This window comes from Parasteatoda tepidariorum, chromosome X1, assembly GCF_043381705.1.
Source record: "Parasteatoda tepidariorum isolate YZ-2023 chromosome X1, CAS_Ptep_4.0, whole genome shotgun sequence".
NCBI classification, from domain to species: domain Eukaryota; kingdom Metazoa; phylum Arthropoda; class Arachnida; order Araneae; family Theridiidae; genus Parasteatoda; species Parasteatoda tepidariorum.
Window position 1 is genome coordinate 47,264,675 of NC_092214.1, and position 23,087 is coordinate 47,287,761.

Sequence of the window (23,087 nt, forward strand, 5' to 3'; positions counted from 1 at the left end):
TGTTTTAACTAAGAGCAATTAGCTTCTAGATTCATAAGATTAACGAAAAAAGTAGAAGTAACAAAAATAAAAATGAAATAACTGTAAGTCACTCTTCCTTCTAAACAACCAGTCATATTTTCCAAATTGAGGTAACTACTTCAAGGATTAACCCAAAACCTTTTTTATTGTTTTATTAACACAACTAAAACATTAATTAATTGTCTAATTTGGAGTATGCCCTTCGAATTATTAGTTTATTTCACGGTACATGAAATTCTGACAGTTGAGTCATAAGTATTTTTTTTATTTTGTCTTTAAATTACTTTGCTAGCACACAATAAAATTAAATCGCATATAACACAAACTGCTCTAGTTCGATTTCCGATTATAGTCTGTTGATTAACTGCTCCCGATTACAGCGCGAACGTGACAGTTAACGGATCATGCCTTAAAGTTATGTTAGTGTTAAGTCATGAACTACTTTAACCTGTTAACTGGGTATAACGAAAGATTTGGTCATACACGAAGTACTACTGCAGGGAACTACATTTTTCGTCATGCAAATTACTTAAGGTGTGATGTTATTATTTATGACCATAAAGAAAGTAATCATTGAAGATTTTCGAGTTTTTTTGCATGTATGTAAATACAGGTTAGTTTCCTTCAAAAAGATCTTTTCCTGATATTAATCAAGAGTTGCCTTGTATTTTGATTCAGATTTAAAATAACAAGGTTACGGAGATCAGTGATAGGTTTGAAATACAATTACGTAGATACATTGTCGATTCACAGCTTTGAAAAATTTCTCCTTTGCATGCATAAAGCTTTTTGGTTCTATGTGTGTATGTTTCTTTATTTTTTATTCTTGGATTTTAGCATATAAAGGAACAATAGGTATTAACACCAGTAGTCACTAAAAGTATATCTTTTCAAATTATATTTCTTTAACAACGAATAATCATTCCCACCAAAAATTGAAATATACTTCCAACCTATTAATCTCGTACATGAAATTAAATGTAGTGAATAGCTTACCTTATACAGGGTGTTTTAAAACTCCCGCTCTTACTGCATATGTTTAGAATCCCCATTGGAAATAATGTCATCAAGAGTTACAACGTAGTAGTTTCAAATATTTAATTACACAAAGAAGAAAAACCTTATTAGAATTCAAGAAATTTGTTTGAAGGTCAGTTATTACGCTATAAAAAAGGGTTCCTCAAAATTAAGCAAAAATGTGTCGAAAAAGTTCCAAAGTAGCTTTGAAGTAATTAGTAATCCAGTTTAAAAATCCTATGCATTCAAAATTGAAACAGCATATACTCATTTTTGAGCAACGTGCATAGCATTAAAGGTAATATGGAGGAAGAAACGTATAAAAAATAGGTTTGTTAGCTGTCGGCAGGATTCGAACCAAGGATCTCCGGGATCATAGTAGGAACTCTAACCATCCCAATACAAGGAGAGTTGTAAAGTTTTGTATAGTGAAGGTAGCATTATTAAATTTTATATGTTATAGTTACGTTGTAACAAGTTGTATCAGAATCTATTAGCTATCACAAATGCATTTAAAACTTAATGGTAGTTTATAAGGCTTAAACCGCAATTTAATGCTAGGATTTCGTTTTTCTTTTCTGTCTTTTGACTCCACAAATAGACATTTACAATGTCACAATGCAATGTCATTTTCAACGAGAGTTATAAAACATTCCTTGTAGTAAAATAATTCTGTAAAAATTTTTTTTTCGCTATACTAATGTTCTCTATAACTAAAATTTGTACTTTACCAAGATTAATAGGCAGCAAAGTTATTAAAAATATGTCTCAGGAGTAATAACTAAAAATAATGAAACGCCATCTTACCAAGAAATTTTAAATACCTCAGTTCAACAAATAAATAATTTTTAATTAATTCACATTAGTCCCCGGATAAGTCCTCGGCTTGCTTATTCCACATTATAAAAATAACAGTATAAACACTTGATGGGTTCAAATCCAATCCTTATCGTATTAACCTTATAAGTATTTATTTTACTTAAAAATTCTCAAGGTCAAATAAAAGTTCTTTTGCTTTTAGTGTTAGATTTAAAATTATAATATTAATGAGCACATGATATCTTTGACCTGCTTTATGAAAATGTTTGAAATATAATATACACTATTAGAAATATTGTATCTATTTGAACCATACTATAGCTAAAATTTAAACGATGCAAAACTAAACCATAAGAGGAAGCACCTTAAAAAGGTGCAAAGCTAAACCATAAGAGGAAGCACCTTGAAAAGGTGCAAAGTTAATTGATATGAAGAAGCTATTTAAAAAAGTACAAGGCTAAACCATAAGAGGAAGCACCTTGAAAATGTGCACAGCTAAACCATAAGAGGAAGCACCTAAAAAGAGGTGCAAAGGTGAACCATATTATTTTCTTTTTTAAGCCTGATTACATGATGCTATGATTAAACTTAAACGGAAACACAGATCAACTTACAATTAGGTTGCAAGAAGTTTTCACGATATTATGTTTCAGCAATGATTCATTTTTTTAGAGAGTTTAGATACCATACAATAAGCAAAACAGTGATAATCTTATTCTGAAACCGATGCAAGTATTTAATCCTTTTATTTTTATTTGATCCCACCTGAAATAACTCTACTTTATCCTTTTTATCAAATATTAACGCAATTCTACGTTTCAACCGCATCTTCTACCGGCGGTTAGGGAAACGCTCTTAACAATCCTTCTTTTTATTAGTTCCACTGACGTTAATTTGAAGCTCTGACCATAATTTTACCTGCAGTATAAATAAAGTCTATATAATAACTTTTAGTGTTATATTTAAAAAATAATTGATGAATCATATTTTGGAGGATTACGGAATTTCTCTTCCTAGCTGGAGTTCAAAGTTCTATTTTTAGATCAGAACAGCGCTTACTAAATCGATCGCACATTAATACAAGAAAAAGGACTTAACCTTGCAATGTACTCGCAATATTGCATGCAACTTTAAAGCTTTGCAAAAGGAGAATAAAAAATAGAAATTAAATTGACGACATGTTTCAACTTGTGCACTCAATAGCATTCATCGAAACATAATCGACTAGACGTAACTTAATCTATTCTTTTGGCGGTCAATTACGCATATCCTGGTTTGAATAGGATTTTTCTTAGTTTTTAAAACTTTTTACCAGAACAGTCTATATTGTAGTGTTCAAGATAAGAAGAAAATTTTTTTATTCGAATTTTTTGTTTTTAATTTAACAGCTACTTTAACTTTTTTTTATTGGAAGAGTAATGAAGAATATTTTTTTACCCTTGCAAAAAATCTATTGTGTATAACTAATTAATCTTTGCTAACGCTTGAATGATAGCGTAGATTGTGAATTTATTCAACTACTCTACTCTTTTGTCTTATTATACAAGTATAAAAAGAAGTAATAAGATGGTAATGTAATTAGGAGAAAAACTGTTGATTTTTATTTTCATTTAGAGATGCAGTACAAAAATAAAAGATGACATGTAGAATATAAATGTGAATGTTGTAAAAGTAAATGTTACTTATTTAAATAACGTGCACTTTTCAAAAATGAAATAAAAATTACCTTATTAAGAACTTTTTTGAAACTATTAAATATCCAAACTTGCACTTAAGGCTGATTAACATGCTAAAAAACTGCTATTTCAATGTATTTAAAGCTGCATTGAATGGGGCTAATGATAAACAAAAATTGAAAGAAAACAATATTATATGCTTTATGTATCTTTTAACGAATAATTTGTATTTTATGATTTTATATAATAAAAGAAGGTAAGAAAATATGGTTCGAGTCTTGTAAATTAAATAATATTCACTTCAAATGTATGTAGCTTTTTTCTGTTAAAAATAATCTGAAACAAAAATTTTTTTATATATTCATTTCGCAATATTTTTTGATGAAAACTATTTTCTAGCATTTAAATAAGTAGTTATCTTGCATAAAAATAACTTCCTTGCAAGAAATTTTCTTATTTGAAAATATTTTGTAAGTAAAAACTTTATCTACCCCATACACCATAATAATATTTCGTTGTAAAATTGTAGTTATTTTAAAGTGCGGATAGCACCTAAATTAAGTGCATGCAAGAAATAATAATAAATTATATAACAAAAGATTAGTCATTAGAACTTGCACAGACTTGTTTCTTTCATAAACAAGTTAGTAAACTATTTTCAAATAGTAACACACAATTAGAGTGTTACTTTTTTCAGTTTGAGAGTAAGCTACCAGAAGTGTATACTACTATATTGTGAATTTTGTAGTTATTAATTTTAAATTTGTGAAAAAGAATTGATATCATTTAAATATGTATTTTGATATACTCTAGTTATTTATTAATGTTTATTTATTTATTAATGTTTATTTATTTATTAATGTATACTTAGTAATCCATAACAATTTTGTTTACAATTATCGAACCTAAATATCAGTTTTATGCATTTTAAGACAGACACATATAGTTAATAATGAGAGCCCATGTAAATATTGATGGATTTTGTTGAAATTTAACATAACATGGATTAATATTTTGATATAAATTATGACGTCTTTGCAAACGCCTCAGTTATTTATCACTTCCCCTCGCCAAAAAGAAAGAAATATTTTTTATCAGTGTTTTCACAAACAATTGCTTAAAGCTTTCAAAAATAGCATTAAAAGTCTGTGAAGATTAACATTACTTTCTAATACCAGTCTTTTACATTGAAATTAATTTTGAATGTGAGTATGAATTTTTTTTAAAGTTTGTAAATGAAATTATATTCAAATTTAATTGCGATAACTATTACTGCTTTTTAAAACACTCTTTTTTTAATTGACGGTGACTTTTAAAGTTAGCTGCCTATACCTTATTTCTTTCTATTTTTTCTCGAATTCGAAAATTATATTTATTGATTCTTAAAGTTAATCCATTAATCAATGAATTATATAATATCTGTAATCGACAAAGTCAAGCCTATTAATTTTAAGATTCGAATCAGCTAGATTCAAAAGACCTCAATATGTGATTCATTTGATAACATTGATGGAATGTTTTTCTCATCTCTATTGTAGAGTGAGTTGTAGTCATAAATATGAAAAATTCAACTTTTTAGTGCATGATAATAAGTTGTTAAACCGGTTAGACTCATAAGTGCTTGAGTCAGTCAAATGATACAACAGTTCTTTAGAGATCAAACTCTCCTCCTTATCTATTTTCGCTCCTGAAAGCTTTACTTATTGGTAAGAGATAGTAAGATGGCAAGTATGTGAAAAAAAGTAGTTCTCGCTTGTTTATCATACTAGGTGTCATCGTTCTTCCATAGAGAGATATGAAAAATATATACTTATATTAAATGTTCAACACGAAAGAAAATAATTATTGAAATATACTACAATATATGAAGAATAATGTGAAGTTAATGTGAATGAGGAATAATGTGGAGACTAAACACTGGGAGTTCCGCGTTTGGCTGACCTCCTAACCGGAACATCTGCTTATGCACCCCAGAGCTGAAGGTCAAGAAAACTTGAGTGGGCACTATAGGCTTTGGCCCTCCTTGCGTTGTTGAGCCACTTAGTCTAGTTTAGTTTCTTTCTCTTAATCTAATAAAGCAACCCCTTTATTTTTCTCTTTTTTTTTAAAGGTAATGTGTTACCGAATAATACTATATCATCAAAACTTTGTTATACACTAAAAATATCAAAAAAGTGATAATCAAAAACTTAACCTGGAATTCAAAGTGGCGAGGGTGTTCTCTTCTTAAGTTTTCTCTTTTTTATAGAAAATCTACGAGGAAAGTATCACTTAAGTTTCTAATTGAAGTTTAAATTAGCCCTTTAGTTCCAAAAAGAAATATTATGTAATGCGTTCACTGCCGATCTCGTGTAAGTGTGACTCTAGTGATTATCATACGCTGGCTTTAGATTGGCAACGAATATGTTTTGGAAACCTGGTTTTATACGATTTTATTGAACAAAAACGGTCATACGTTGAAATACGCTAAAGAAAGTTTTCTTACTGCTGAAACGTTTGTTTATCGTAGCATGGAATTTATTCAATGAATTTATTCTTGTGTACACTGTAAGTAAAAATTGGAGCATAGTTGCCCCCAATTTTGATGTTAAGGTAAACTAAAATCTTTCACAGAGCATTAAGTCGCATTTAAGTACTTTTTCATTGTTATAATTTTATTCATTTTTTTTGTTTGTTTATTTCTTGACAACACCTATTTTCCTACTCATTAGAATCAATTTGTGGCTTCATTATAAAAACATTTCACTTTAAAAACGAGCACATTTTTAGTAATATATTCACACTAATTCTTTCAAAAAAATCGTTATCTTTATCGATTATGGATAATTTTTTGTATGATAACTACAGTTTTGTACTTAAAAATGCATTTATTTTACCACAACACCAAAAATTTTATTTTATCACAGCACCTATACACCAAAATTTTTACAATGTACTACTTAGTTTTGTCCAACTGACAAGTTTCCGATTTTATGCGATAACGATAGTTAATAGAAAAAAAGACTTATAATATTTTAAAAACGATGCAGAATCTGTTTTAACAATTGAAATTGAATTATTATGAGACTTTGAACTTACTGAAAACAAATCATCAAGCAATTAAAAACTACAGAACAAAATAGGTGGTGTAAATTCAAAACTTTTCTAATCAAATTTTATAAAACGTTGACGCTGACTGTCTTTCATCTCTAAAAATCATGCCGAATATCTACAACTAGATTCTTGAGATTTCTGATAAATGGCAGCTGTAAAGTTAAAAATAGGTCTCATTTTCCATTCATTTACATATTTTTGCCCCTTACTGCAAATTATAATTTTTTAATATGTTTTAATATTTAAAATATCTAAAGTACCTACCAAAGGTATCTCAAAAGTACCTACGATCTCGAAAATATGAGGCTGGGATAGCTTGGTTGGCAGGAGGCTGGACTCACGTTTGTGAGAACGGAAGTTCAAATCCACCCGGCCAAAGACTTCCAGTGTAGTAAATGGTGACTGGCACACGTTAAATCTGTCAGATCAAAAAGTCCTCAATGTTCCTATAACAAATTATAACTCTGAATAGGGTACTGAATAGGGGATTGATCGTTCTCTTGGTCTGGTCAAAATTACGATCTGTGGATGAAGGAATAGATGTATGAATGGGTCCGCCCTATAAGCGGGTGTGACGTATGAGTGGGGCAGAAGTCAAATTCTTGGTCATAGATGGCGCCACTGGAAAACAAGAACATTCGCACCACATCTGCCTTAATAGCCGACGACAACAGCAACAACAGCATCTGGAAAATATAGTCTCAATAGTTTAATCAGGTGAACAATCGAAAGCTCGAGCTTTTAAATATTATTTCTATTTTTTTAGCTTTCTTCTGCATTTGTAGAAATAATTGCATGATTTTTCAAGCTGTTTTCAAACTTACTGGAACAAAAATAAATTTGAGTTTTTTACCAATGTAATCTACTTTCTGAACACTCACTGCATTTTAAATGAAATTTATGCGAAACTGACTGTTTTTTGGATTACACAACTGGCTTTCTTCTTATTCCTACAAAAATATCCTACATCGTCTTCTTAGTAAAAATTCTTTTCTCATGCTTTTTTTGTTACTTATTTTTAGCTACGAACAGAAATTATATAAGTCAATATGTCAACTTTAGTAAATAAACAGGATAATAAACATTACATGCATTTATTTTTATATTTCGAAAAATATGGCCTTATTCAAAAAATGGCTTTAGTTTTACAATAAAACTGCTCAATATCACAATTTAAGCTAATTAAACGTCAGAATAGGGATTTTTTTGTTACTTTTTGCTTAAAAAAGTAGGCATTATCAAAACACAATGCTCTTATTAAATATAATCTGTTAGTAACTAGATAATATAACTTTATATTATAAAATTCTAAAAGAAAGCGAATTATTATAAATATAATACAGACAAAACAAAAGCCATGGAAGGACAAGAAAAATTATTAAGCAAACCATTACCTAACTTTTACAACATAAATTTATATTTTACTAAGCTTTCAAACGCAAGTTCTACTGAGGTGTAAATAATTGTTGATAAATTATTAAAATCAATCACAGAAAACAACGTCAAAGAAATAAAAATAAATGAAACCATGCGATGAAAACGGGTAAATAATGAAAAATAATGTAAGCAGAATTCCAAAACTTTCACTTTATCTCTTCGTCACATTTCATCAATTCAAGATGCGTTAGTTTCATTTGATTTAAAGCAAACGCACTTTTCTAGTTTTCCCCTCCAAACACATCAAATAGTTCGTTTCAAAACATACCAAAAGTTTTCCAACACATCAATTCTCTTCTTTATCAACCGCTTAAAAATATCAACATATTTTCCCTTTAGAAAATGATGACTCTTAAAAGACCTTTTAAAACTGAAGGAATCTCGTTTTAAAGGTATGTGCTCTATGTTTCGCAAAAGACTGACTCGCAGTAGTATTGACCTAGATTTGTTGCCTTGCTTTTTGGTAACCATGGTTACTACTGGCAGAATCAATATTGTCTTTAGTTGAACATGTTGAGCTTTGAAGAATGTTCCCTGATTTTTGAAATTAATGATTTCCTTCTTTAATCTACTTGTGTCGTAAATCTGATATTCATGTGCTTCCAAGTCGATCTTTCTAGGAAAATTTAATCTAAGAATTAATTTAAAAATTGCGGTTTAATTTAAAAAGGCGCGGCTGTGATAAATTACTTGTACGGCTATGAAATTTGCTTTTGATTCGGATCTTGATTCGTGATTGTATTTGCTCTTGATATTTGTCGGTTATATTTGCCAATTTTTTTCTTGTTCAGAGTATTATTGAAGATGATCTAAAAGTGAAATTTCGATAATAGCGCAGTTCTAATTTTTATTTTGAGCATTATTAAAGATAATCTGAAAATGCAATTTTAATAAACGTTGATTAACTTTTTATAGTTGATGAGCTAAATAAAGTGTATAATTGATATTTTTGAAAAAATTGAGATTGATCGGGAAAGTTTTTATTTTATTCCTATTTACCTATGCAACCTTTATTTATTTTGCTACATCTTTCTATTTCAAAGATTTCAGAAGATGAAGGATACAAAGTAACATCATTTAAGTGTTTATTGTAATCGAAGAACTATTAAAGTGTATTTGGTAAGAAACAGCTGGGGAATAACCTTAGAAAACCTGTCCTCTGGCAGCAAATTAAAACGCCAAGAATGCAAATGTTACGATGCAAACGTCTTAAATAAGTGTTTAATGATTTATATATTTAGTCAATTGGGAACTTGAGAATGAGAAATTGAAATAAGACATAGTCATCATTTCTTATTGTCAACTTTAAATATCATTTACTCAAATTAACTGAAAAGTCACTTAAATTTTTCATCTTCTCAGGGCTTTATTTGTTAACTTATACGAGGATGTCTTAAATTTTTTTGAGGTGCGCATAGGCGAGAAGTCGTACAAAAAGCTAATAGGTTAGATTTGAAAGTATGAATTATTTCAGTGGTATTTAATTTTTTTATCGAGCAATTGCGAGTAGTTTAGGGTGAAATAAATTAAGACAGAAGGAAAAGCGGAGTTAACATTTGGACATTACACAAAAAGTAATTTTGGTATCATATTTTTAATTAAAAATTATGACTTTTTTTCATTCACTTAGAAAGTATACAGTATAGGGATATGTATGGAATGGTATATACCGGGTAAATGGCTTTCAATGTTTTGCTGTTCTATGCGCACTCTTTTGTCAAAATTTTCAATGAGCGTTTTGCATTAATGTTACTAGATTTGGTTAATGCAGCTCTCACTTTCCTTATTCAAGGTGTATGTTTGATGACATAAACCTTAGACTTCTAAAATAAAAATTCGCACAGCATTAAATTGTATGATGTGGGCAACCAATTCTGATCATTATAACGGGAAATTACACGATGAGGTAATGATTCAATATTGCGCAAACATTAGAACATAGAAGAAACAAAATATTACTCAAAAATAAAAATTGATTGTTTTTTCGTGTAGCACCCTCTGTTTAATAATCCTTAACTGTAATGCTGTCTTCTTTTGTTGGCAAAATTCAATTGCACAAATGGTGAAAGATTTAAACCTTACAAGAATTTAGGAAACATTTCAGCTAGGATATATGTTAGACAAAAAATCTTAATGATTTTCTATCTAACATAGATTTTAGACAAAATATTATGTTTTACATTTTTGTATAAAAAATTTATGTGCAAATTTATTTGGGTCCGAAATAATAAGCAATAAGGAAATTTCAATTGAAAATGTGATACTACAGTGATGTGCCGTACTATTAGGCCCATATTAGTGATTGTGTTATTAATCAGCTATTTGTAATATAGGGCGACAATAATTACATCTTTTCATTAAGTTTTAGTATGGTAATGTGAGTGAATATGCTGACAACATTCTAGTTTTGTTTTAGGAGTTAATAATGTCTTACGGTTGTCGAAAACGTGTTTTTTCCATTTGAGTTTCGCTGACTAATCAGATCTCAATTGTTTTTACTTTATTATTTCATCTTGGTATATAATGATGTACTTTATATACTTTTTAGTATTTTTTACTTAAAAAAATGCCCAAGAGTTAAAATTGCTAAACATTTTTTTTAAATAAATAACAGATTTTTTTAAAGCTTTTTTTTCCAACACAATAAAATGTTTTAAATCAAGCAAACATACCTTATTTTATACGTCATGGTTCCATAACTAATAAAAGAATAAATATCACTAATTTATTTTAAAATTTTCAGCAATATATAAGTAAATAAATAATATTCTCCGCACTGGATCCAAAATATGGCATATAGTACTGTTGGAAAGATGTATTTTTAAACTAATAGATTTTAAGCAAGTTTCTTGCTATTATGTTAAATCTTATCCGTGGCATATGTCCTACAGAAATTTGATTTCATTGGAAATGAAAGCATTTATTATGATGCAGTTATGTTTAATTCTGACTAATTGGCCAATTGGGGAAAATGTGTCGAAATCAGTAACTTTTTGTTAAATATTAATTTAATATTGCCATTGTCAGATTTACCTTCAGCTTCTAATGCAGCGATATGCAAATCTTAATTCCTCATTAAAATTTATTAATTTGTGTACATTTTTCAGATCATGATTTTTGATAGCGATGACAAGTAGCACATGCACGTTGCACACATAGCATACATTTTCAAAAGTTATTTAAGGTGTAATCTTTTTCATTTTGCGCAATGTGCAAAACCGGGTATTTTATTGATTTTCTGTACATTGAAGAATTTTGTTACACGTTTGTAAATGTTTAATTTGACATCTAAGAGACATTTAAAAAAAATAATGTATTTTTTATGTGTGTGTCTTAATACTCAAAGTAAAAACAATGTCAAAAAAAGTTCAAATAACTGGCTACGATTAAATAAGCTATTATATTCTTGAATATATGTGATTTAAATGAAATAGTGACAATTTGCATGCATTTTTTTAACTGTGTACCAAATTTAAAGCCAATATTAGAAAAATTTATTAATTATATGAGCTAATAATTAAATTAACTAATTATTACATTATTTTATTGTCCACCCTCCCAAGTAAACTGATTTTCGAAAAAAGGCGATGCAAAATTAAGTTTACAATTGTGAGAAACCTTGAAATCGGAACTGAACCTGAAATTAATCACTCACGACGTGGTGAGTCAACAAAAAAGGGGCAACTTAAATTAAATAAACAACTGGTCACTTTTTCCCATAATTTTTTATTTTATTTAATTATTTATTTTTTATTCCGCAATGAATTTTCTTGCACGGTGAAATCAAGTTAACATGCTTGACTAAATTTTATCACCTATTTATATTATTTTTATCGTCGAATTCAATTTTTATAGCCACAGATTACTTCCGATGTGATTTTATTAAATATAATTTAATCTAAGCAAAAAAAAAGCAAAAAGTGGCTATTAAATGAAAAGGACCTACCAGTATTGGTCACCTACTCATTAGGTTTGAGGATAAAGTGGCCACTAAGTTATTAGAGATTACCGGCACAGGCTATTAACTGAGCATTTAAATTTTTAGGTCCACGTGGAACTGATGTAATAAATATGTAGAGGTATAAAATAATTAATTTAATACAAATTTGCTTAAAAAAATATTGATTTGGACTTCTTTGTATAAAGAAAATCATAATTTGATTTTTAATAAAAATAAACTTCATATTTATGATGAAACTGTTGTTTTTTTAAAAGAAAAATATCTAAGGTACTAATAAATGCTTTTAATTTTCTAGAGGCGGACAATCAAAATTAAAGGTCACATATTTCAACATGATGTTGCTGTCGTATTCCGAGTTGAAGGATTGGTTTAGTTGGCAATATATAGGACAACAGCTAACTCCTGCTGGCTGAAAATCTTCTCCTGCTGTTGGTAAGAAAATATTTCATAAGAAAACTAGTAATTAAAAGTATTCTCATATATCGATTCAAGACGTAATTATGAAATAAAAACCTTAGTATTATAAATCATTGTTTATTGGCAGTTATAATTACAAATTTAAATATGTATATGTTATTCTTTACTAGGGATTAGATTTTATCTAGTATTAGGTTTTACCCAATTAACATCTCAGAAAATTTAATTCAAAATAGTTCATAGTAAAACGACGGATGGGACCAATTTGGCCATTCTTGTTTTTTGTTGCTCGCTAATTCAAAAAAATAGACTAATTGAAAGTGTTGAGTATTTCTGACTTTTTGTTACTTGATCCAATTTAAGTGCTTAATTAATCATTTATGCGTTAGCCTTATAAAAAGGTATATATAGAACCTTGCATCTAGAATGACTGGGGCCAGTGTTGCCCCTTAGGTATTTTGGCATGTATCTTATTACCCCAGGTAGATTCGGGTATAAGGTACCCATTGGTAAATATCCCAGTTTCATAAGAAAAAGGCATTTCAACATCTGTATAATTATTATTTATCGAGAAAAGAAAGCTCAATGATCTAAGAAACAAAAATGATATTTCGCATTTTCAAATGTTTATGGTTGTTCAATAAAATACGTTCCAGTACTCTAACAAAGGCATCCCTAATAAACTTAGAACAAAAAACGTATACTCTTCGTTGACACTTCCTGTAAACATTGCTTCAAATTTATAAACATTTAAAATTGCACTCCAGTGAAAAAGTTGACAGCAGAAAAAAGCTGAAAATATTCATAACGATTAAGTTTTTCTTCTTTACTTTTTCAAGTTTTATTGGCATTTCTTGGTTTATCTGGTATAAGAAGAATTTAAGTCTCAAATTTGAAGAATTTTAAGTCTCAGTTAAAAGGTAATGTTCATGATACTTTCCGCATTTTAATCATTCATTATTATAATTTGAATTCAAATCATAAAATTAATGTTTAGTTTATTATATAAAGATACAGTAATCATATTTCCCAAACACATGTCAATCGTTTACTCCGTAATGGCATTTTTCAACTCGTAACTTCTAAGCCAGGGCCGATAAGAGTTGCTTCAATTTCCTTCTTTTGTAGTTTATGGGAATCATATTATAGCTTTAAGAAAGAGAAAACCATAATATAAGCAAAATCTCTTTGTGGCTTAGCGTCGTAAGCTTGCGACTTTATCGATTATCACAAAAATGATTCGACACAAGTTTGAAGTTGGGAGTGGATCGATTTTCTGGAATGGAATGTTTTAGTATTGGAGACCTATACTGAAAAGTTTCGTTTGATTTTGCTTAAAAATAGCAACAAAAATATGCTTTTGAAAATTTCCAACACTTTAAATTTTTAGATACAGATTCAATTTTTCAGCAGTAAAGTAAAATAATAACCCAAAAGGATTGATTATTTCCTAATCATATGAGGCTATTGTGTCGAATGACAACCTGGAGAAGTAAATTCTGGACATTTCTGGTAAAAAAAAGATTAATTCTGGTTGTAAAAATCAAAATATGCCGTACTATTTAAACCATTCATTTGATGATTTTCCTTTCAAATGGTAACTTTTTACAGGATACTCTGGTTTTCAAAATTATAGTTCTTATTACTAGACATTTAGTAAAAAATATATAATTGACTGAATGTGACTGAATAAATGCTGAATGATTTGATATGGCATCACATAAATAATTTGGGCATTTGTTTATTACATAGAAAGTTTATTTTTCTTAAATCTAAGCAAATAAATTCAAGCTCTAGTGAAAAGTCCAATTGAATTTGATCCCGCCAAAATATGCTCCTTATAAGCGAATGAATGGATTTCTTTACATCATATTTGATGCGCGAATTGTGCTTTCCTCTGAATTGAAATCTGGTAATCAAAACACTTTTCTTTAAACTGCATAAGATATAGTAACGAAAGTTTATAAAAATAAAACAATTTTATAAATATATTCGTTCAGCTAACTATCAAAAATAAACAGAATAATCAAAAAACTGAACTGAATTATTTCAAAGAAGATTTCAAAAGTTTTCCAAACACATAACTTAAAGTGATATCTTTCCAAGATAACATTATAACAGTATTTTTAAGAGCACATAGAAATTATGATGTATTTTTGGGAATTGTTGCGTTATTTCTGATGCAAAACTTTACATATTCTGCTATATGCCAACCAACACCTTTATTTTCAATCATTTCTTGATTAAATTATTAAATTTCATTTCTTGATTAAATTAAAATATGCCATTGAGATAAGCATTAAGCAATTAGTATTTTTGTTTTCCATTTTTGTCTCCTATTTCTTAGATGTTTTAGTTATTTTATGCATTTACACTATCTTGCGGTTTCTTAAATTTTCTAAATTTTCAAACAACATTTTCAACAACAACAGCAATTGAAAAAACAGCATTTTCATATCAAAAATGAGAAATTAAAATTAGCCTTGGTAGGCTTGAATGACAATTTGATTTACATATTTACATTTCGTTACATTCGAAGGGAATCGGAGATGTATATCATACTTTGCCGGTTTCTCATTTGGCATACTGTAAAATTTCTAGGAAATGTGTAAAATAAGAATCGTTTACAGCACTATCGGCTAGTTTTATGCATTCTATACAATGCTTAGGCTTTGCATAGAATGCCGAATTTCAAGCCTTGAATGTAACATATACAATAATTTTTTTAAATAAAACTAGTAAGCAAATTAAACATACGTGTAGCACAGAAAGATTATAAAAACGAATTCAAACTAGGCTTAAAAGAATTCAAACTAATTTAAAATTAGCCTTGGTAGGTTTGAATGACATTTTGATTTGCATATTTACATTTCGTTGCATTCGAAAGGAATCGGAGATGTATGTCATACTTTGCCGGCTTCTCATTTGACATACTATAAAATGTCTAGAAAATGTGTGAAATATGAATCGTTTCCTGTACTGTCGGCTGGTTTTGTGCATTCTATACAATGCTTAGGCATTGTATAGAATGCCGGATTTCATGCCCTGCCTGCAACATATACAATAATTCCTTAAATAAAATTAGTAAGCAAATTAAACATACGCGTAGCACAGAGAGATTACAAAAACGAATTCAAACTAGGCTTAGCAGAGCAAGCGGATAGAAATTATACTTAATAAAACTACTAAAGAATTTTATTAAGAGTTCACAGAGACTTAAAAATTTATACATAAATTGAACTTCTGTTTACGAAAGCGAAGTTTTGTTTTCGAATATGTATAGCAGCGTGAAGAATATCGACAATACACACGAAGTCGTGATCGATTGTAAGCATTCTACAAAAGATATTAAGAGGGTGCCGAAGAGAGGGGTTTCGCAAGAAAAAACGTTCAATGTATAATGTGAATACACTTGAATTGGGGTAAACATTTTCTATTATAAGAGTTTTAAACTCAATTGCACCAATTAAATTGTTTATGAAAACTCTATTGTGAGTTACCATGAAAAGAAGAGTTCCTTCACGCAATTCTTTGGATTGCTCAACTATCAAATTCAAGGAAATAGTGCCCCACAGATTTTATAGTGTAAAGATTACCGTACTTTTGGTGTTCCTATCGAGATACTTTAGTGTTTCCACAAATTTTAAATTTTACCGTATTCTGGTAGCTTTGACCATACTGTTTTCTGTTTGCACTTATTAATAAAAGGTAAATAAAAATAATTGTAACTATTTTTGTTTATGTCCAAAATTATATTGATGGAAATGATAGAGTAAGCAAGAAGATGGTTAATTTATTGTGACATATATCTTTTTCTATTTTGAGCCTTAATTTGTCTATAGTTTTTTTCTCCTCATCATAGGTTGTTTTTAAAATACAAAAGAAATTACTTATTTTAAAAATCAAAGAGCATGTAAAAACCTTTTTTTTCTTTAATTAACTCATATCGCTTAAAAGTTTTAGTTTACTACATTACATTTACATTTGATACTAAGATGAAACATAAGGGTGTTTTTAATAATCGTCTCTCAACTCCTCTCACTGTTACCACTGGCATTCAAATCAGTTTTGATGTTTATAATCTAGTATTTATCAATATTAATTCGTCAAAATTCAAATCAGTTTTGATGTTTATAATCTAGTATTTATCAATATTAATTCGTCAAATTTTAAATAGTGTTAGATTTTACGTAATAAAAATTATAATTTGCTTAATAACATCGTAATAATTTCAGTTCTTCATATAGATAGTAATTTTAATTGTGACAAGAGTTTTAAAAATACTGAAATACAAATACTGATTATTTTTCAATACGTGTGCTTTTTTATATTAATTGAAAGTTTAAGTAAAAGAAAACAAATCGTTAAAAGATTTTTGATCCTGTTTTTATCACTTCTTTTTATTATATGATATATTGAATTCAATTACAACATTTAATAGATTTATATACAAAGGAAATTATAAATAAAACTGTATTCTAATACAATTATTTCATGGTTTTATTTAATAATTGTAGTTATGAAGTTTGATTTCTAAAAATAAATTAAAGCATAGTTCTTTGAAAAATTTAATTTGTTTCGTTTCCAACTTCCTTTTCTTTACGTATAAATGAAAATATTTCTTTCAACATAGCAACTATAAAATTAAACCAAAAAATCTAAATTTTATTTTAATTAAATTTTCTAAAGGTCAGCACAAAATACACAACATGAGAAGAATTCGTAGTGTTGTTGGTTTTCACATTTTACTAAAACTTCTCGATGCATAATTCTAGGTAAATTTGAAATCCTGCTTGTTTCTTGACTTTCAAAACTATTTGAAGTGTGTTAAAGTAGTTTTACTTTGAATATTATTCCGACAAAAAAATTCTTTTATTCATATCTGATTGAAATTTGAAGGTTTTCATTTCCATTTTAAGTTGGCGAGAGAAAAGATCAGATGTAGTGGAAGAAATGGAAAATGAATCACCACTGCCCCCTTGTGGAAGAAAATGCAAATCTGGTAAGCAATTTCATTTTAGTAATTCAAAATAAATGTTTTCATTTAAAACATTCCATTTTTTGGGGAAAGTGACATATGTCGAAATTTTAGGACGAAATTTAGGACGTATTAAAATTTTATTTACCTCCAAAAATTTATTTTATTATTTTAATATATATTTCAGTATTTTTCCCCTCATTGTATTTACTAGTTTTACTCCAACATTCGGTAATATTTAATTTTTAATAGCACTCTTTGTTCTATTGTTTAGACATTTTTATTCTATTTGTCAAAAGTTTTTAAAAACAACTTAATTTAAGCTTTTCTCATATTGATTTAGGAAGAAAAAGGAAAGCTACATTTCCCAATTTATGGAAAGTGTACCGATAACTTTAATCTTAATATTCAAATTGTGTATCATTATCCATAGAGTTATTTTAATTCATATTTATTCTAAAAAAATCAAAAGTTTAATCCTTGTAAAAAGCAAAATAAATTGTTCCTGTTTGATTGTAACCTATACTAAGGATGTTTATTTTTTGTATTATCTTTTAGATACTACAATCTATTGAAACAAATCATTTGCTTGAAACTTGAATCACTTGTAAATATTTATGAATCATTTCTTTGATAAAATTACCATTTTTTTTGTTTTAAAATTACTTATTTATGTAATAGTAATGTAGCACAATAAACATTTCAAACCAAACAGCATTATACAATAAGAGTTATAATGAATATATGAATTAATTTAACGTACCTGGATATTCATTGGGTCCTTGCTTAATTGCATCAGTCTGAAGTTGTGTTTTGAATTTTAATTAAGAATAAAGGGCTCTCCAAGACAAAATTGCTTTTATGATACCTTTCAACTATATAATTCATAGCTATATCAATAAAGACGCAAATATTTAAAATAAAATTCATATTTATAAACCTAAATATGTTTTTAGTGATATGTATATTAACGTAATCAGACTGATGTAAAAATTACTTAGCACATACAATTAGTTCTCAAACTTCCAACTTAAATCTATATTTCACATAAATTCTTTCTTATTAAAAGTAAAACTAAAATACGCACTTGAAAGGAATCCCAAATTCTGAAAAAATGAGAAAACAAAGTAAAAAATGTTTTTAAAATTTGATTAATATTCAGGCCAACAGCACAAAAAAAATGGAATTAGAATAGTAACCAGTTGCAACAACCAGTTTATTTGTACTATGGAAATGTAGGTAATTAACTAAAAAAAAACCTTAACTTTGTACTATTAATACATTGGGTTTGATGATTTTAATTTTTTATAAAACTACAATGAATAAAGGAATATAAAGAGACAATAAAGAATGAAAGAAAAGAGGAAATTTCAAAAAAAAATTAAGAATTTAAGATTTAATAAGTTTTATTAACTGCACATAAGCTGCAAGTACATAGAATCCCTATTAGAAGATAAAAACACAAAGCAAACAAGGAAAGGAATGGGAAAAAAAGGATTTTAAAGTGCTAAATTATTAAAAATTATAAATTTAAAAAACATTTAAAAAATTAATCAAAGATAGAAAATTTAACAAGGTACTTATTATTATCTCCTAATCATCAAACACAATTATATCCACAAAAATAAAACTTTCTAATACTGTATTAATATAGCCAAAGAAAAATATATTAATAAGGCAGTGTAATAAGCACAAAAGAGAGATTAATTCATAAATAAAATTTTATCAAGTAACAATATCACAAAAAAATCAGAAAACATTCAAAAATATTCATAAATAGGAACATATAAAGCGAGGAGGGAAAAATGATGCCATGTACTGACTAATAATAATTTCGTAACTAATACTGCAGAAAAAGGATTTCTCAAAATTGTGCAAAATGTCTCTAAATTGCTCCAAAACAAATGATAGTCAAATTTACAAATCCCATATATTCATCATTTAAACAGCATATACTCATATTTCATAAAAAAATGAAATATATTTTAAATTGGAATTTTAAACATACATATTATTTACAATTTGATTTCTCAGGAACTATTCTAGCGATTTCTCTCAAATATTTTAATTGCCATATAAAATTACATTTGCCATATAAAATACAACGTTGTAAAAAATTGCGGATCTCACGGTTCAAAAACTTTTCAACAGCTATTATATAAAATAATTAAAAATAATAAATGCTTACTAAAAATATAGTTTTGTGTTGAATTATCCTCTGATAAAATAATTTTAAAATTGTGTGCAAAATTTTTTAAATTCGCTTAAAAAGTTCTCGAGATATAGAGAAATACGCCAAAAATAATATTAACAATCAGGGGGCCGAACTTTGAATTGCTCTCCTGAATCTCCTGACCAAGCTAATGGGATCATATTTCCCTAATTACGGCTACCCCCTATATTTTGGGGGTATAGTATACTGGATAATTCGCAGCATATAAAAAATGAAATGTTAAATTTTAAATACAACACTTTAAATCGATGTTTTTTCAGAAATTATTATCATTTATTGAATAATAATAATTATTTAATTGAATAATTAAGGAGATTGTGGACTAAGACGAACTTTAGTCACGGTTTTTTTCTGAATTGGATTCTCACAAGGCAAAAATATCAATTTTGATAACTAAGAGATTTGTTTGTAAATCTATCCTTTTATTAATTTTAATACGCAATTATTTCAATAATCTTGAATAGAACTTAATTACGTTTGCTGGATATCCGTTGTTATTATTCAAGTTTTGGAAAAGTATATCTATTTATTTTTTGGATAAATAAATTTTACTACAAATTGTTCTAATTCTATTTATTTGATTAAAAATAGTATTTTAATAAATGTTTTTAGAAACATTAGAATTCTATTCAATCATTTCATTTGTATTAAGTTTAAAATCCTTCCTTTTATCGTATAAGTCAACAATGCAGGTAGTTTCTTCTTTTTTAATATTTAAATCCAAATAATTAAAATTAATATTATTGTCATGACTACGAAGCAATAATAAATGCGCGGCGGAAATATTATTCAACAATTTTTTTTTAATTTTGAAAAATAAAGATAATTATATCATATGAATAATTTTAAAAGCAAATTTCATATTTAATGTGCACATTTTTCCTAATAGTGTAAAGATAAGTCAGACAGAAGTGATAATAAATCAGATCATTGTAGTTTTCTTCAGTTTGAATGGAAACAATGTTCTCAATTATAAAGATAATGATTCAAAAAAGACATATTATAATGAATTTACCTGTAATCAAATTCGCAATTTTGGATATTTTTATAATCATAGAAGCAACTAAGAAAAAAACATCTTTAAGTTTTGAAAATGTAATGGTATTAAAAGAAAGTCATGAAAATCAAAGGTCATAACGAATTTAATTCTGAAGTTTTTAACAAAATCTAAAATAGATCGATTATTGGTAATAATTCTTGAAAAACTTTTTTATTAATATTGTTAATAATTTTATTTAAATGGTAAGAGAAAATAGTGCCTTGTTCAGTTAAGTATGCATTCGACCCACTAGTGGTTATTCTAAATTTGATAGAAATTTCATAAAATTTTGGACTGATTATTTAGTATAGAAATTGAACATGATTAATTTTAATTTTTTACCTTTTGTGGTAAGATAAAAAAAAATTAATAACATTATTATTTTTAAATTGCTAAGCTTAAAATTTTCACTTTTTGTGAATTTCGTATTTAAAAGTTCAACGTAGAATCTTTTAGAGTAGATAGTATAACTTTCGTTAGCTTTGTCTATGGGGGTTACTACAAAATTTGTTGAAATTGCTTAATAGTAGGATTAATTTTAGAAAAAATATTTGGAATGTTATAGCATCAATTATAATTCTCTTATTATTAAGAAAAGTTCTTAAAGCAATGATAAACTACCCGTTTCAGAAAGGTAACAACCCTAAAGGTGAAGAGAATCTATTAGAAATCTTTAAACAAAGACTATAGAAATAAAAGAATTTTTAAATTTTTTTAGTAATTGTATAGTAAATGGGTCAAAATTTTGTGCATTTATTTGTGGTTCTAAATTTTCTATGATATTTAAATTACCAGTAATAATATGTTTATGATACTTATCAACAAATTCATAACGTGCATAATTGGTTATTTTAATTTTTTTTTTTAATTTTTGTTGAAAAGGTTCTTTCTCGAGATTTATTATATTTATAGCTTTTAATTATGTTTAAATTTATTAATGGAAATAATTTCCTTAAATTGTAAAATATAATGATATCAAATTTAAACTTATCAAAGATAAGGTTATGAAAACCAAGAAGAAATTTTGAGTTATTTTACTTTTTCTTCTTTTTTAGAGAAATTTTACTCATTTTAGCCATCACAAGATCAAAAATAAAACTAACGTTTAAGAACATTTAACAATTAAAAAAACATAGAAGTAAAGAAGTAAAACATAGAAGTAAAACATAGAAGTAAAGAGAAAGTAAAGAAGTAATTAAAGTTAATCTGCGCATGCTGTAAAGTTTCATTAAGCCAGTATGACAGAATTGATTTGTATAAATGTAAGTTATAGTACTTTTTTTTCTTAAATCAAAATCATCGACAATGTCTGAAATATTAATTTTAACTCTAAAATTATGTATTCCATAATGATTGAATTTTAGAACATTTATAAATTTTTTTTGCTATTATTATCTGTGAGATGTTGTTTAATTCTAATATTAAGAGAGTCGTTAGTTTTTCTAACATATTTCAGATTGCAAATAAAACACAGGTTAAGATATAAATGACGTTATTAAATTTGCAAACATATTGAATTATGTCTTGAATTATATGTTTGAATTATATGTTTTTGATCAACTTTGGAACAGGTCCTTAATCTTTTGTAGCTATACACTTTATGACATGGCAAAAATTCTAGTTTCGAATGAAATTCGAAATATAGTTTATTATAATTATTTTATTATATTACCTGTCGATCCAAAAAGCCTCTCTGAATTAGGCTCTACGTACCGGTATAATATATGGATTTTTATCTGGCTATATAGTATTATCTCTTTTTAAATCGATATTAAAAATATTAGGCACAACACATACTGCACAAAACCACAAAACTTGAAAAAAAATTATTGAAACAAAAACGAAATCAAAGTCGAGAATATTAAGAACTAAAGCCTAATATTGATTAATGATTCTTTGCTGCCTTGTGAGGATATATATATATATANTTTTCTTATATATATATATATATATATATATGCATAATTGCATCTTTTAAAGGTTAAAATATTTTGTCTTTTCAAGAAAATAATTATTGCTTATTATACTTCAGGTGAAGATGTTGAGTTAGTGGCTAGAGTGTCAACACCTGAGCTGGAATACCTTCCAGCACCATCTAGGATGACCTGCTGTCCTGAGGTTGAACTGTTATTCTTAAAGTGTATAATTTCTAGTGCCCTTTATTTTAAACTAAGAATATATATTTAACTAATTTGATTAAGAAAATAATTAAAAAACATTTTAAAAGATAAATATAACTAAGAATACATTTTAAAAATATAGAATACATTTTAAATTAAGGATATATATTTATGGACAGCGAAAAATGGCAATTACACACATTTGAATAAAGATATCAGATACACTTCAAAAACAAATCCAGTAATATTACAGGAAATTGCTAGCAGCACAGTTGG

At 27.4% G+C, this 23,087-nt stretch overlaps 1 protein-coding gene across 1 annotated transcript in view; it reads left to right on the forward strand.

The window, feature by feature from the left end:
* The window catches only part of LOC107453274 (glucose transporter type 1-like), an 83,054-nt gene that overhangs the window by 26,796 nt on the left and 33,171 nt on the right, over positions 1-23,087 (forward strand). The window contains exons 2-4 of the mRNA XM_016070031.3: positions 12,320-12,456; positions 17,361-17,443; positions 22,724-22,809. Of these exons, the coding sequence (XP_015925517.1) occupies positions 17,395-17,443; positions 22,724-22,809 (135 nt within the window). The 5' untranslated portion in view covers positions 12,320-12,456; positions 17,361-17,394. The remainder of the gene's footprint in view (positions 1-12,319; positions 12,457-17,360; positions 17,444-22,723; positions 22,810-23,087) is intronic.